Source organism: Pogona vitticeps, chromosome 1, assembly GCF_051106095.1.
Source record: "Pogona vitticeps strain Pit_001003342236 chromosome 1, PviZW2.1, whole genome shotgun sequence".
Lineage (NCBI taxonomy): Eukaryota > Metazoa > Chordata > Lepidosauria > Squamata > Agamidae > Pogona > Pogona vitticeps.
In genome coordinates, this window is record NC_135783.1 from 70406870 (window position 1) to 70423013 (window position 16144).

The 16144-nt window shown below is 39.7% G+C and overlaps 1 protein-coding gene across 7 annotated transcripts in view; it reads right to left on the reverse strand.

Moving 5' to 3' along the window:
• The window catches only part of ARID1B (AT-rich interaction domain 1B), a 475555-nt gene that overhangs the window by 94580 nt on the left and 364831 nt on the right, over window positions 1-16144 (reverse strand). For all 7 annotated transcript variants that reach the window (XM_072994953.2, XM_072994947.2, XM_072994944.2 and 4 more), the window contains 2 exons: window positions 5068-5395; window positions 3278-3406 (listed from right to left, as the gene is read on the reverse strand). In XM_072994953.2, the coding sequence (XP_072851054.2) occupies window positions 3278-3406; window positions 5068-5395 (457 nt within the window). The remainder of the gene's footprint in view (window positions 1-3277; window positions 3407-5067; window positions 5396-16144) is intronic.

Genomic DNA, 16144 nt, shown 5'->3' on the forward strand with positions numbered 1-16144 from the left:
CAGCTTCTAAAAGTCTTGGCCAGTTGGGGTCAGAAAAAAGGAAAAAGAAAGGATTTAACTCTTTGTGGCACTCTATTTTTTTCAAGGCTATTTGGAATGCCCCAAGAAAGGAAAGGCTGCTTGCAAACCACACTAAAGAGAAGCAGATCCTATAGGTTGTCTATATAATAATTAATATAATGCTCTCATTTCACAATGAATAAGCGAAACCATTAAAACCAAAAATGGGCACTGTCTCAAACAATCCCCACCCCTTTTAAAGAACTACATTGAATATTATTAACAGCCAGCAGCTATTTTGCATTGCTTATTCTGATCTTCTCTACAAATGAATCTGACAATAAAAACCCAGGCGAATGCTAACACAACCCCTCTCCCTTTGTTGAGAGAAGACAGTGAATAACCCTGGCTCTGGGCTTTCCCTTGGGAAATACAATGTGTATACAAAATAGGGAGTGATGTATCAGGAGCCCTGATTTTTCACAAAAAAAGAAGCATGCTGTGAGAAATAATTAAGAGGAACACTTGAATTAAAGGTTACTGTCTTCTGCACAGATATATGAATTCCGTTTCTTTTTGTACTTTTCACTTGCCTTTTTAATTAGAAGAGAGGCACTTTGCACTTGAACATAGGACAATATAATGGGCTAAATATCAGATTTTGACTGTCCAAATTCTGGTTTGCCAGCACTGATTTTCAGCCTTAGTAGAAATGAGTTTGCTCTAATGCATAGCAGTTCTACAGTTGCTTTATGCGACTTGACAAGGCAAAGCCAAACAGTATAAAACCTTGCTATCTGGCAAACAACTCTCCCTCAGATCTGCCACCTGTCCTACCCAAACCTCTCAATCCTTGATGCTGCGGGTGGCCATCCCAAGGGAGGGCCGGAAGTCTACTACTAGGAATTGGGCCTTCTCAGTGGTGGCTGCCTCATTACAGAATTCACTACCAATGGAGGTGAGTCAGGCCTTAGGAGCCAAATACAGTGGTGCCTCAACTTACGACCATCCCAACATATGACCATTTCAAGTTGCGACAGCTCCAGCTGCAAAATTTTGCTTCAACTTGCAGCCGAAGCTTTGAGTTGTGATCAAAAGAGGCGGGGGAAAAAGCGCGGGGGTGTGTGTTTCAAATTAGAGGGCTAACCGTTGGTCAGGGAAGAGCTTCTTTGTAGCTCTTTCACCCCAACGGTTAGAGTGTGCGCGTTGGAGGAGGCTTGGGACTGCGTGGAGCTGCTTTCTACTTCTAAGTAAGTACATTTACAGGGTTTTGCAGGGTAGGTTTGGGCTGAGGGGTTATGTTTCTGTGCTGTGTTTTTTTGTGTTTTTATTTTTTCAGCCCCAGCGCCTTCCTATGCGGCTTGCTGTGTTGTTTATTTTTGGTTATTTTTTTAAAGCCCCAGCAACCGAGCTTGCTATGTGCTTTATTTTTGGTTATTTTTTAAAAGCCCCAGTGACAGACCCTGCTATATGCTTTATTTTATTTTATTTGTTTGTTTTTGGCTGAAATGGATTAATCGCATTCCAATGCATTTCAATGGGAAATGGTGCTTTGATTTATGACCATTTCGAGTTACGTCCATTTTCTGAAACAGATTATGGGCGTAAGTCGAGGCACCACTGCAATGGCTTTTTAGCTAGGCTTCAACAACCTCCTTTCTATTTAACTTATTATTTCAGAGTTGATTTTGTTTGAACTACTTTTATAATCGTCTCTGTCTTGGAATGTAGTCTATATGTTTGTGAAACAAAGAATTACTGGAGTGAAATTTTGCTTCTTTTTTCTTATTTTGATGGTTATTTTATGTATTTTACTGATGTAAGCTGCTCAGAGTAGTGGCCTGGCCACTAGATGGGTGGGGTAGAAGGGGGGGGGAGAGAGGGGGGAGGGAGAGAGAGATGTACCTTTCTGTGTCTAAGCAGGAATTAAACTCATGCGCTTCACCCCACTTTACTGTTTGAAGACTTCAAAATCAATTTGTAAAACAAAGAAATCACCCCAACATCCCAATTTCATCCATTTCAATGGTACTTGTCCAGTAGAGATTCCTCATGGATTACTCCTCATTTTCTTTCAACCCACTGCACAACACGTATTTTCAGTTCTAAGTGCAAGTGACTTCTGGACACTCCTGTTCCCTATTGACAATTCACGAGGTGCAAGGAAGAAACTTTACATATTGTTCATCCCTTCTGAGATTTACAGTTTTGGCAGTAACAGCAACACAACAACAGCAGGAACAACAAGCCTATTATATCTGTAGAGAAAATCTGAAATATTGACCTAGATATTACCTGAATGTTAAAAAACCTAAGCACAGAAACTACAAATTTCAACAATTTAAAATGTTCTAACAGTTTGTCTTGATTTGCCAAGGCTGAAAGACACTATTTCAGCATTTCATTTTAGCAGAATAAGGTTTCGTGGACTTCCTTATATTCTTTGGGGAAAAGAAACACCAGTTGGGTAAAATGATAAAAAACAGTGTGGCAGGGAATTCTTTTAATCACTAATGAACATCATTCAAAACACAACACAGATTGTTGAAACTGGGTGGTGAGAAACATTTTCACAGTAATGTAAACTTAGGGGGGGAAACAGTGGGAAACTACAGGATGAAAAGGAAGTTAATTAAGAAAAGATATCTATCTTGTAGATAATCTCATATTGGTTAATTCAGATTTTATACTCCTTGGCAGATGAACCAACAGGTTGTCCCCCTCTAACATAAACTGTCTCAATTTTGATAGCACGGTACCCCTTATGAGCCCTGTGGTTAATGACTTCCATAATTCCTGCAAGCAATATTTTGACAAAAATTGAGTATTTTGCTCCATGAGAGAAATTCAATGTGATTATTAATGACAACACATTCATGGGAATACCAGTGTAGTGTAGTACTGCTCCTATACACTGAAAACAACAACAACAAAAATGGCAGAAGGGACAAGTAATAATGCAGAAAAAGAAAAGATTAATTAATTTTCAGCCAATGGAAATCTTCATTTCCCTTTCAGGCATGAAGGAAATAGAGCCATGCCACAAGCCATGCAGTAAGGGTGGCATGCAGATATAGGAATTCCTATTCGACACAGTTAGTAAAAATGAAATAAAACCAAAAAAACACAACTTTTCAGATGCTAGTTTTACATCTGATCTGCAGTGCCTTCAGTAGGCAAATGGCAAGTAACATTCATTTAAAAACACACAGACACGCACACAAAAACCACAACCTATCAAGATCCCACAACAAGTCCAATTTTCATGGCTACCTACCCGTACTGATCAGGTTGATGCATCATGGGAGCCTGAGCGTTGCCATAGTTGGGATGCTGTGAAGAAAACATGGGGCGTCCGCCAGCCCCAGACTGGCTGGGATAAGCAGGCGACCTAATGTATGGTGGCCTAAAGCAGAACAAAAGAACAGCCTCTTTGGATTTGTATTGGACCATGACTATGAACCACCTTGTCAGCTAACAAAACTGTTCCACACAGAAACATGTAAGATTTTTCTGTTGGGCAAAGTGCCACTTAGGGATTCAGGAAGCCAGGAGAAAAATGCTGCATTTTAAAAACTCTGGAATAAGCTGAATTTCATCTCATATGTTGTTTGCTGTTTTCCAGTCAAGGTCTAAACACTGCACAGCCATCCTACAAGAGACAGATTACAATGGGGGGGCACTATATGTCAAGATGATTTTGAAACATTCTATTTTGTTGTTTAAGTTAAGTCTACAATATCTATCTATCTATCTATCTATCTATCTATCTATCTATCTATCTATCTATCTATCTATCTATCTATCTATCTATCTATCTATCTATCTATCTATCTATCTATCTATCTATCTATCTATCTATCTATCTATCTATCTATCTATCTATCATCTTATAATTTATTCAAATCATTAATATGAACAGCAACCATGCACTTTATTTTTACCCATTTTTAACTTTTTAAATTAAAATTATTTGCCTGCACTCACTTTTACTTCTGTAAAATACTGGTTGTTGAAAACAGTCACATCCACAAACATATACTTAATTTCACAGGTGTTTAAGTTATTTCTCTGAAAGATTGTTATCTTTCAGTTTTTGTCTTTTAAGAGGACACATACAAGAAGGTACCTAGTCTAAAATAATAAAATCAAGTTTCAGCACTTCGATAAAATATTGTTTTTCTTTTTGAATCATAGATTTACCTGCATATGTGCCAATATATACATCATATCATCAATGCTATTTTTAAAACAGGCAGCTACTCACAAGGCCAGAATTTTCTTACATACCTACACTAGTGTAATGCTACCAGCATAGTTTTTGAAAGTGAAGTACCTCAAACTAAGACATTACTGCAGAAATTATCTGTTGCATCCTGTCATGCAACTCTGTATATATCTGTGCTGATGTCTTAATCTGAGACAATTCATCTCTAAAGGTTATACTATTAGCATTATACTTGGTATATCAATACAATATAATTTTGGAACATATTTTTTAAAAATATGCATTCTATTATGTGATAACACACACCTGCATTTAACAGCAGCACCATTGTGCCAAATAAACATTAAACCCCCACTTTCTCCAAGTGATTTCAGTACTTTTTTACTTCAATATAATGAATCATACAAAATTGGTGATGGCAGATCTCAAGTTACATATTAGATATCCTGGTTAATTCTGTCAACAGTACCAACCAGCCTTGAAACAGTTGGTTCTCATCCACAATGGCTTGCACCCAATTTCAAGTGGAGTCTGATAAATGTTCAGGAAACACCAAACGTCCCGGAAGTTATTTCAACAAATATGGGTTCTTCTTCTCCACCAGTTCACAAAATTCCAGGGGTTAACTGCAAATAGTTTACCATTTATGTAACCTTAAAACTTTTGGATTTCCTATTCTATTTATTTATATTTATTTTTTAAAAAACATTTTTAAAACAATCAACACCTGCACCTGTCATTTTGGTTTCTATTGAGCACTCTATCCTCTGCACAAATTTCTTCTCTTCATAAGCATGTACATTTTAAACCATCACAGATCCTTTCCTTTGGATGCCTACCTGCTCTGGGCGGAGTTTGCAGCAGCCTGCATCACTGCTGCAGCTGCCTCCTGTGCCTTACGGTTCACAGTTGGCATAGGAGGTCCCATCCCTGGGCCCCCTTGCTGAGCCATGCCTGGAGAACTGGGGGTCATACTGCTCATATTTCCGGGAAATGGTCTGCTCTGCATCCCAGCTGATGGCATTCGTCCCAGGGGTATGGAACCACAAGGCTGGCCTGGTCCCTGTCCATGCATCTGGCTGTTGGCATTTACACCCATACCGGGTCCTGGGCCACTGTAACTTGTGTTGGTCACTCCAGAGTACGTTGGCTGTCTGGAGTAGTTTCCTAAATAAAAAAAAATGTAACATAGGAAAATAATGTTACAATTCAGAGTCACTGAAACAGCTTGCTTGTTCAATGAAATAATTCAGGCAATGCAAGACACAAGTGAGAGATCCTTATCTATTAGCCAATACCCAGTATCTACTGTAGATGCCTGAAAGTGGAGCATGTGCATCTCCAGAGTGATGTGGGAAGATGGTTGTTGTTGGAACATGAACAAGGTCAGAACATGGAGTGAACTATAGCTAGCTAGTCATTCTGCAGCTGAAATAAGGGGAAAGCAAAAAAGGAAGCATGGGAAAGAAAAGAAGAAAGAACCTACAATGATCTAGCTGAGGTATGTACGGTGGAAACGGAGGTTGCAGTGGTTGACTTATCCTTGGAAAAGGATTCCATTCATTCATTTATTTTTACCCCTCCTAATGATGTAAGGATGGCTTATATAATTAAAAACACAATATTAGAAGCTAAAAACAGTAAATTATTTAAATATTTAAAAGAATTAAATAAACATTATATTTGAAATGTTAGGTAAAAGCATTACTAAGACAGATTGAAAAGCAACAGAAATATAGACCATCCCATTTTAAACCTCTCTAGGAGAGCTAGTTGACAAGAAAAAGCCTGCCTGAAGAGAAAGTTCTTTGCCTGCTTCTGGAAGGAGAGGAAAGACGGGGCCAGCCTGGCCTCCTGTGGGAGGGAGTTCCAAAGTCTGGGGGCAGCAACAGAGATGGCCGTCTTCCTTGTCCCAACCAAACACACCTGTGAGGATGGTGGGACTGAAAGAAAGTCCTCTCTTGATGATCTTAACATCCAGGCAGGATCATAAAGGGAGATGTGGTCTCTAAGATAGTGTGTGTGTGTGTGTGTATGTGTGTGTGTGTGTGTGTGTCTGTTTTATGTGGTCCTTGTAACCAGCCCAATTAACAATCTGGCTGCAGTGTTTTTGCACCTGCTAAAAGTTCCTGAACATTTTTCAAAGGCAGCCTCACATAAAGCATGTTAAGAGAAATCCAGCCGGGATGTAACTAAGGCATCAAATACAAAGGTGAATCCCCATCCCATATACCTTACAGTAAGACACAGAAAGCAGAATAGATACATCTTACTCCCCTTCATATATTGAAAAGCAACGGCACTGTCAGAGTTTCTTTATAACTGGTTTATATGCAAGTGTATATGATTTCTTGCTAATGATTCATGCATTAAAAGCTCTCTTCTGCACTTTTGAAATAAATTAAATAAAACTGTACATATATTCCTAAAACACATGACACACTTGATTTTGCACAGTGTAGTTAAATGGAAATGATACTCTTCAGATTTAGCTGTTCTCTAAATGTAACCTCTTCTTAAGATGCACCTTTTGTGGAACTGATGATCTGGCATGCCCAAAGAAAAACAACAATTCTGGTACAACAGAGACATGCCTCCCTAACAGTAATTCTTCTTTTACTCTTCTTTTACTCCCATCCATTACTCTTCAACAGAAAGTTCTTATGGCTACAATAAAAATGCACTATAATATTCTATATATTTGCCTTTTGTTCTGTGTCTACAATTGTACACTACTATCAGGGTTTCTTTTTATGCAGCTGTGCCTGCTGAACACAAAAGCATGCATTCCTACTGACATAACAGTGAAATCCTTTACCAGCAGTATCTGACTTGTCTTTTCTCTTGGACCATTCCCCTCATTTCTACCAATTCACTACAGAAGGCTATTTGAGATCTGGAGGAAATCAACTGTAGACTGAACACTGTTCACAAATCCTAGATTACATATTCTGGCCTACACAGTACCTTTGTTGGACCACTAAAATTTACTGCTAGGGCAAACTTTTGAGTTCTTTAGGACTCTCCTTGAGGCTTATTTGGCACAAAATCCGGGGCTGAGGAACAAGTAAAAGATCTTAAAAAAATTTTTTATAGCTCATGAAGGATATTATACAACCCAGAATTTGTTTCTAATCACAGATTACATGGTTACTTTATTCTATCATACATTCTTGTTTTACAAAGTAATTTTTCAAACAAATACTGCATTCAGATAATAAATGAACAATAAGTATAATTTTAAATATTTGGCATAGATTTAATCCAGATATGTTATATTCAGGATATTGTACAATATTCTGTGAAATGAAAATTTCATCAGATAAAACTGCAATTCTTCAAGTTTCAAGTCTCCTTTTTAGGTGCAGTGTTGCTCCATGTTGCTCCATATAAAAGAAGATACACTTTAAAAACAGTTACTTCTCTTGGCTGTTCAATATTAAGAGACTATTGCTACTGAAAGTAAAGAGGACACACAAGAGATATTAGAGATATTGCAACCCATGTTTCTGTGGAGATGTCTCAGAGGCACATCCTCTGAGTATTTATTAATCTGTAGCAGACAAGGAACAAAGTTCTATGGCACACTGCAAACCTCTAGTATCGTATTAACAAACACTTGGGGCTAAGCACAAGATAGCAGTAGAGTACACACCACCCAAAATACAAGAATTTCATAAAGAATCCTCATTGTGAAACTGGATCAGTTGAGCAGGCTAGTATCAGAGTGGAAAAATGTTACTTTTTTGGACTAGAAGTCCCCAGCCAGCCATTGGCCAAGCTGGTTGAGAGATTTTGGGAGTTGTAGTCCTAAAAGGTAACTTTTCCATTTGGGCTGTGATGAGAGAAACATGATAACCATTCACAAGAAAAAGGTTTATTTAGATTTTTCCTCAACACACAAACATCAATAACAAATGAGATAGAGAGCCAGGAATGAGAAATACAAACTTATTTCCATGTTTCTCTAATAGATTAGTAATTTTCTGGCAATGGCTTTGACAGCAAACAGATGGATGAACCATTAGATACAATGAACGCAGCAGATGCTGAGCCAGTCCCCATCAGCTGGACGTGTCAGGCAGCCAAGTGCAAGAGCCCACACTTTTCAAGTGGGTATCGGTTGGCGCAGCAGCCTTGGAACATTAACAAGCAGCCCATTCTGTCTTCGGCCAAAGGATTTCAGATTCCAGCTCATTTAAGCAAATTAGAATTGAATCCAGGAACTTTGGAACCTCATATAGAGGAGGAAGAAAAGTTATCTAGTATACTGGAATTAGAACACAGTGAGGAAGACATGGAAGGCAATAGATACAATCACATCTTCCACCAAGAGCTTGAACACTTCAGTTTAAAATAAAAGCCTTCAAAATCATTTGGTGTACAGTGGACTGTAATCGTCTTCCCACGGGGACAGGGACGAGGAAAGAGAGTGATAAGACCAGATCCAATGTACAATAAACCACCTAAAGAAGGAGACTGGGCGAGGCATCCATGCTGCAGCACCATTTGTGCGGTGAGGAGTGCCCCGCTACGGAACCCCACCAATCGAGAACGTTTTGGCCCAGCACCCCAATGAACTCTTCGGATTTCCAAAGAGAGTTGACTTCCCCCAGTAACGGACCATTACCAGATTTACCATGTTTTGACCCAGCTGAGATAGTTGTTGAGAAACTAAAGATTAATAAAAGTGAAGTTGTGAATATTACAGACAAATCTCAGTCGTTATTTCCCACCAAAAATGAGGAACTGCCACAACTTTCAAAAGAACCCAATCACAGTCAGATTACCAATATTGAACTGAATAAGCATAAGAAAAATGCGGAACTCCATTTTGTGGTAATACCTTTATTAAGCCAATGAGTCTTTCCCAGCTTGCCAGGAAAATTCAGCTACACAATTTGCTTCAATAGGTAAAGAGACACAATTGACAGTCCTCTTACCTAGTTACAGTGGTGTAACATGAGGAACTTTTGGAGGTCAATTGCCTTTAGTTAAGAAATCACCACAGAAACTGTCACATACTAAGCGTTGTGATTCAGTATGCAAACAATAGTGTTCATTGTGATTTCTTAATTTGGAACAAATGGCTGCCAAAAGGTAACTATCTGCACAGCTAAACAAGAGGATTTTTGCCAGTATTTAGTATGTTGATACAAGCACAGTTTTGCCAGCCCAGCAAAATCAACCCCATTCAGTCAACTTGAAGTGCTAATGCAGAAAAAAGCTCTAATATTTGAGACCAAGCATCTCAACAATTTCAGTAAGGATAGGATTCATTTTATAAACTATACTTTTATGGTGGTTTAAAGATTTTTTTAAATGAAGCAAAAATAGTTTTATTGACACTTATGAATCCTGCCCTGGAACAATAAGGTGAAGGCTAGAAAATGAACAAATAAATAGTAAAGTCTAGCTGTTGCTTTTTCTTCTTCATGTCATATTCTAATAATTGATTATTACACAGTCTGTGTTGCATTGGACCTCATAAGTGCATATTTTATAAACCAAAGATTTTCAATAGCTAGAAAACTAATCCTCCAAATTCCTGCCATTTAGTATTATACCCATGCCACAGTAAAAAAAATCTGAAGCAAAGATATGGATGGATCAGTACGAACAGGTATCCTAGCTAGATTTTAATTAGATTTCATGGTTCCAAGTCTTATTCTATAATTATTCCAGCAAAATGGAAATCACAAAAATCAAGTAATGTGGATTTATATTGAAAGAAAAAAAAATCTGAAACAAAGAGAAGAAAATAATCTCTGTAGTTTATCCTGGTTAATTTCAAATTCTACAATGGAACAGAAAATTTATTAATCTTTGTTTAGTACAATTCCTCTACATGTAGAAGATATATATTAATAGTTATGTCCCTTGTTGCTCTTTATTGCCCACTTCCTAAAGCCCAATGAAACTACTTCCAATTGCTTTACATCAAGGTCATAAAGGCCGTGAGTATTATTATTTTACAGTAGCCTCCCCACAGTGGACATCATATTATAGCATACATCAAAAGGCCCTTCCTCCTTCCCTACCAATAAAGGAAAAGGTAACATAAATAAAAGCCTCAGCCAAGGTTTCTACCATCAGTAGAATTGAGATGGGCATCTGCATGGAGATACACACGTCATTTCTGCCACATCTATGGACAGATGAGAGGCTGACAGGACACGTGAGCCATAATGGAAACATTCTATTTCAGAATAACGGAACAGGAGCATCAACACAACAGGAAATGGGACACTACTTTTCCTAAAGCAGCAGAAAATGCAAAGTGCATTTTTAAGTTCAGGGGAAACTTCCTATCTCCTGTTTTAGGTTCTGAGGGTCTTTAGGACTCCCTTTGGCCCTTTGGAAGACTTTGGAAGCCTTAGGATGTGTGGTCGGGGAGCCTGTAAAAAAAAAATTGTCACTACTGCACTTGGGACCAGGATTTATTTTTAAAATCTATATACCACTTTAAGACCAAATAGGATCACAGAATTGTAGAGGTGTAAAGGTTCCCAAAGATTATCAAGTCAAACCTTCTGTCAATGCAGGAAATCCATGCCTAAAGCATTCCTAACTGATGGCCATCAAACTTGTTTTAAAAACTCCAAAGAAAGTGAATGTTTTGTTTAAATCCATCATCTTTTCCAAATAAATAATATGTTACCTTCAGTTTTACATAAAGCAGGGTAAAAGTTTGTGTGTGTGTGTGTGTGTGTGACAGAGAGAGAGAGAGAGAGAGAGAGAGAGAGAGAGAGAGAGAGATAGACAGACACATGGAGAAGTATTTAAAAAAGGAATTCAGACTAAATCTGCACCCAATGACCAAGAGCAATATATAAAACGTTAGACAAAAAAGTGGGTGTCAATATATGCCTTGATATAAGAGGGAGGGTCAATAAGATATCACAGCAACTGCTATGGAAAATTTTAGAGTTCATCAAGGTGAGATTCAGCAAACATGATGGACTTTTATTGGAAATTGTGTTCATTCAGATCTAACATTTCGGACAAGCTTGAAAGGCACACATATCCACAGAGGTAAACCAATAAAACTGCAATATGAAACACTGCAAAAATGAAGGTTTCATATCACAAGCTATATTTCTTTGCCACAGAGGGCCTATTTAAACATAACAGCTTCCATGCAGAGTCTGCATGGCCACCTCTCTGGATCATTCATTGCAGCAGACTTGCCTTTTGTTTATTTATTTACTAATTTGTTTGTTTCACACCCTTCAACCAAGAAGCTCACAGTGGTCTATGGCAACATGTTGATATTCTACTACATGCACTAACTAGCCCAAGCAAGGACATAATCTTCATGCAGAAGTAAAACACTATTGGTAACTGCCAGCGCTCATAAGAAGATAAAGTGTTTTGGCCAACCTAGGCTTTTTGTTGTTGGTTAGTCGTTTAGTCGTGTCCGACTCTTCGTGACCCCCTGGACCAGAGCACGCCAGGCCCTCCTGTCTTCCACTGCCTCCCGGAGCTGGATCAAATTCATGCTGGTGGCAACTTAGGTTTCAAAATTTTATAAATGGCTGCAGAGCACTGCCTGGAAAGCATTTTTGGCTGCTTTCCCCCAGGGTTCTAAATTTGCCCTGATGGGTGGCATGCTGAGGTGTGCTTCCACAGACCAGGTAGAGACTGTCAGATTCTTTTCCAGAGATGCAGACATATTACTTTATGGTAAACAAAAGCCAAACTGTTGTGGCACCTTTGAAACAAACAACTTATTTCACTATGAGCTGCAAGATCCGTGCATCTGAAGAAGTGGCATGCAATCTGTTCAAGCTCACACTGAAATAAAATTGTTTGTTTCCAAGGGACTGCAATATTTTCATTTTTGTTGCTCCTTCTTAAAATCCAGAACTAGGTAATACATCAACACTCTTCATCCAAAACACAGTCCTTCTTTAATTTCATCTAATTTTGCAATGAAAAATATTGCTTTGCCACTGAAAATATATATGCATTTCTTCAGAGTTAACATCGCTAAGCAACATCTATTTAGAAAGCAAATTGCAATATGTTTCAGCAGCAATGACCTTACATAAGAATTGGGTTTACTTTTATGAACCATGAAGGACAGAATTATGGCAGAATTGAGAAACCTCTGGCCTGTCAGACTTTTTAGAGTAGAGCTTCCACAATCATATACTACTAGTTATGGTTGGTAGGGTTGATGGGAATTGTAGGCCAAAACAGTTTAAAAGGTAAAGTATTTCCTTTCTTGTGTAGCCATTCCTGCCTGCATTTCTTTCTCCCCTCCAAATACTAGGACATTGGTAGTAGATGAAGTTGGCATTGCTTTCCTCTTGATCCACTGCTGTTTTTCTTAACAGATTCTAAGCACTGGTTGTTTCAGCTGCCTCTTAATTTGTCTTATGTTCTGACTAATCTGTTCTATACTTTTTATTATACTTCATATATTTGAGTTTATTATCAGATGCTTGAATTCTGTTTTTGTAGGGAGGAAAGTAGGACATAAATTAAATAGATTGATAGCTAGATATGAAAATAGATTTTGATTTTGTAGGTTGATATTACAGCAGCCATTTGTATAATTCCCATCTCACAATGTCAGAAATAAGTTAGACTCACCACGGCCTATATAAGCAGTGGCGGCATCGGCCCCGCAGAGGGCGGCGAGGAGCGCTTGAGCCGGTGCCGGAGTGGGAGGTGGCGTCGGGCAGCACAGGCCGGCAAGCCATCTGCTGCTTAGGGACCCAGCAGCAGCAGTGCCATTGGCCCTGCAGAGGGTGGCAAGGAGCGCCAAGGGCCATTGTGACCGTCCCAGCGAGCAGCCGCTGGTGCTGGAACAGGAGGCGGCAGCGGGCACTACCGGCGGGCGAGCCACCTGCTGCTTAGGAGCCACCCACTGGTGGAGAAGGGGAGCCACCCCCCACGGGGCCAAGGGCTGAGTGTGGCCCCGTCATGAATGAGGAGGTGGCAGAGCAGGAGGACCCTTCCTCTGGGAGCTGGGATCGGGGGGCCCTCCGCCCCCGTGCCGAGGCCAAGGACTGGGACCCAGCAGTAGCGGCGGCATCGGCCCTGCGGAGGGTGGCGAGGAGCGCCAAGGGATGCCCCCGCCACCACCTCCCCCACCCCCACATCCCTTTCCCTAACTGTTGGAGCGAAAGAGCTACAAAGAAGCAGTCTTTTCACCACCAATGGTTTGAATTTCCTGCCTTTTTCCCCTGCCTTTTTCTGGTTGTTACTCAAAGCTCCAGCCACAAGTTGAAGCAAAATTTTGTAGCCGGAGCTGGTTGTAACTCGAAATGGTTGTAACTAGGGATGTTCGTAAGTCGAGGCACGACAGTATTCCCCATCTTGTAATTGTGTGTTTAGTTTCTTTTTCCTAGGTGTACAACTTGGCACTTATCCCTGTTGAATTTCATTCTGATGTTTTCAGTCTAGTGCTCAAGCCTATCTAGATAATTTAGAATTTTGCTTCTGTCTTCCAGGGTACTAGCTATTCCACTTAATTTTGTGTCATTTGCAAATCTGATTAGCATTCCCTGTATCCAAATCCAGGTCATTAATAAAAATGTTGAACAGCACAAGGCCAAGGACTGAGCCCTGAACCGACTTTTTACTTCCACCCAAGTTTGAGAAGGAGCCATTAATCATCACCCTCCAAGTACAATTCTGTTGCCAACTGTATATCCGCCTGCCATTTCTTCTATCCAGCACACACCTAGTTAGCTTGCCAATCAGAATATCATGGGGCACTTTGTCAAAAGCTTTGCTGAAATCAAGATATACTATGTCTACAGCACTCCCTCTGTCTATCAGGGTGTCACGTTCCCAGGGGTTACAACAGCAGAGTCAGATAAGCAAGTCCTATGTTAGAAATTCAGAGAATGCAAATACCAAAGCCAACTCACACAACGTAGTCTAGGGTCAGAGTCCAAAGCCAAAACGCACAACGTAGTCCAGGGTCAGAGTCCAAAGCCAAGGGTCCAGAGAACAAGGTTCAAGGTAGTCAGGAGCGTGGATGCAAGCCAGAGGTTTGACTTATTGCTTCCACGGACTTCCAGCCACCTGAGAGCTCTTTATATAGCAAAACAGTCCTTGAACTGCTGGAGCCTTTTTATCCTGTCAGAACTCAGGGCTAGTTGATTGGATGTTTCTGCGGGCAGCCTTCAAGCGACCTTTTCGTCATAAGTCTTCCCCAAAGCCTGGCCCTCAGCCTATCTACTGGGGGAGGAGAAACTGGAGGAGATTCAGCTGTTTGTGTTTCTAATCGCTCAGCATTCTCCTCAGCTACAGTTAAGCCCTCAGGTTCCAGATCTTCGGCTGCACTCATGACACAAGGAGGCTACCCAATCAAAAAATGACATCAGTCTGGCAGGATTTGTTCTTGAGAAATCTATGTAGGCTTCTAGTTACTCTATTTCCCCTAAAAGAAGACCTAACCTGAAAATAAGCCCTAGTATGATTTTTCAGGGTGCTCTTAATATAAGCCCTACCGCCAAAATAAGACACAGTTAAGTGAAACCCATTATTGTGATGGATTTCTCCTGAAAATGAACCCTAATGCTTTTTTTTGGGAGCAAAAATTAAAGTAAGACCCTGTCTATTATTGGGTAAACACAATATTACAGCATTGTTTTCTAGGTGTTTGCAGTGACCATTTTATAATCTGTTCCATAATTTTCTCTGGGATTGATGTCAGGCTGACCGGTCTGTAGTTCCCAGGCCCTCCCTTTTGAATACAGGAACAACATTAGCTCTCCTCCAATCATCTGGCACCTCACCCATTTCTCATGATTTCAAGAAAATAATGGACAGTGGTTCTTATAGTTCTTCAGCCAGTCCCTTCAATACTCTTGGATACAGTTCATCCAGCCCTGGACATCTGAACTTGTTCAAGGCAGCAAGGTATTCCTTGACTATTTATTTATCAATAAATAAATTTTAGCTGCAATCCTGCTCCCTCCACTTGCACTTCACATTTTTCTTTAGGGTCATAGTCTGTCCCTTGGGAAAAGACTGAGCTAAAATAGGAATTGAGTACTTCTGTTGAGTACTTTTGTTTTGTATTGAGTACTTTTCTTTAACCTGTTATCATTTTTCCATCTCCATTGAGTAGCTGAGCCACTTTTCTTTGTCTTTTCCTATGCAGATACCTGAAAATTTTTTTGTTACTTTTAGTGTCTCTAGCTAACCTCAGCTCATTCACAGCTTCTGCCCTCCTAATGGCATTCCTGCAATTCCTTCAAACTTATCTGTACTCTTCCTTTGTGGCCTGGTCTCCTTTCCACTTCCTATATGTGTCCTTTTTCATTTTTAGGTCCTCTCAGCATTTTGTGAAGCAACACTGGCCTTTTTTGGTGTCTCCCACCTTTTTTTTCTTGTTAGAATTGCTTGTAATTGTGCCTTTAGAATTTCCTTTTTTAGAAAATCCCATCCTTCTTGGACTCCTTTTCTTGTCCCAGTACTACAATGGTGCCCCCAATGTCAACAGGTTTAGTTGTTGATGATTTAGCTGCAAACCACCTGTCCTTGTAATTATTATAATAATGGAATCTCACAATTGTAGAGCTGCAAGGGAGTCCAGCAGCCACTGAGCCCAACTCCCTACCAAAGCAGGAAATTAACAGCTAAAGCATTCCTGACAAGCAGCCACCTAAACTGTTTAAAAACCTCCAATGAAGGAGAGACCATCAAACTCTCAGGCAGTTCATTCACTAATCAGCTCTTATTATCAATAAGTTCTTCCTAACATTTAGGGAAAATATTCTTTCTTGTAAGCTAAATCTATTACTTTGGTCCTATCCTCTGAAACTATAGTAAACAACGTGTTCCATTTTTTCATGTAACAGTCCTTAAAACAGTTGAAGATAGCCATTATTTTATCTTTTTAAATGGTTTTTTAAAAATTTGTTTCAATGGGGTTTCATGTCATGACTT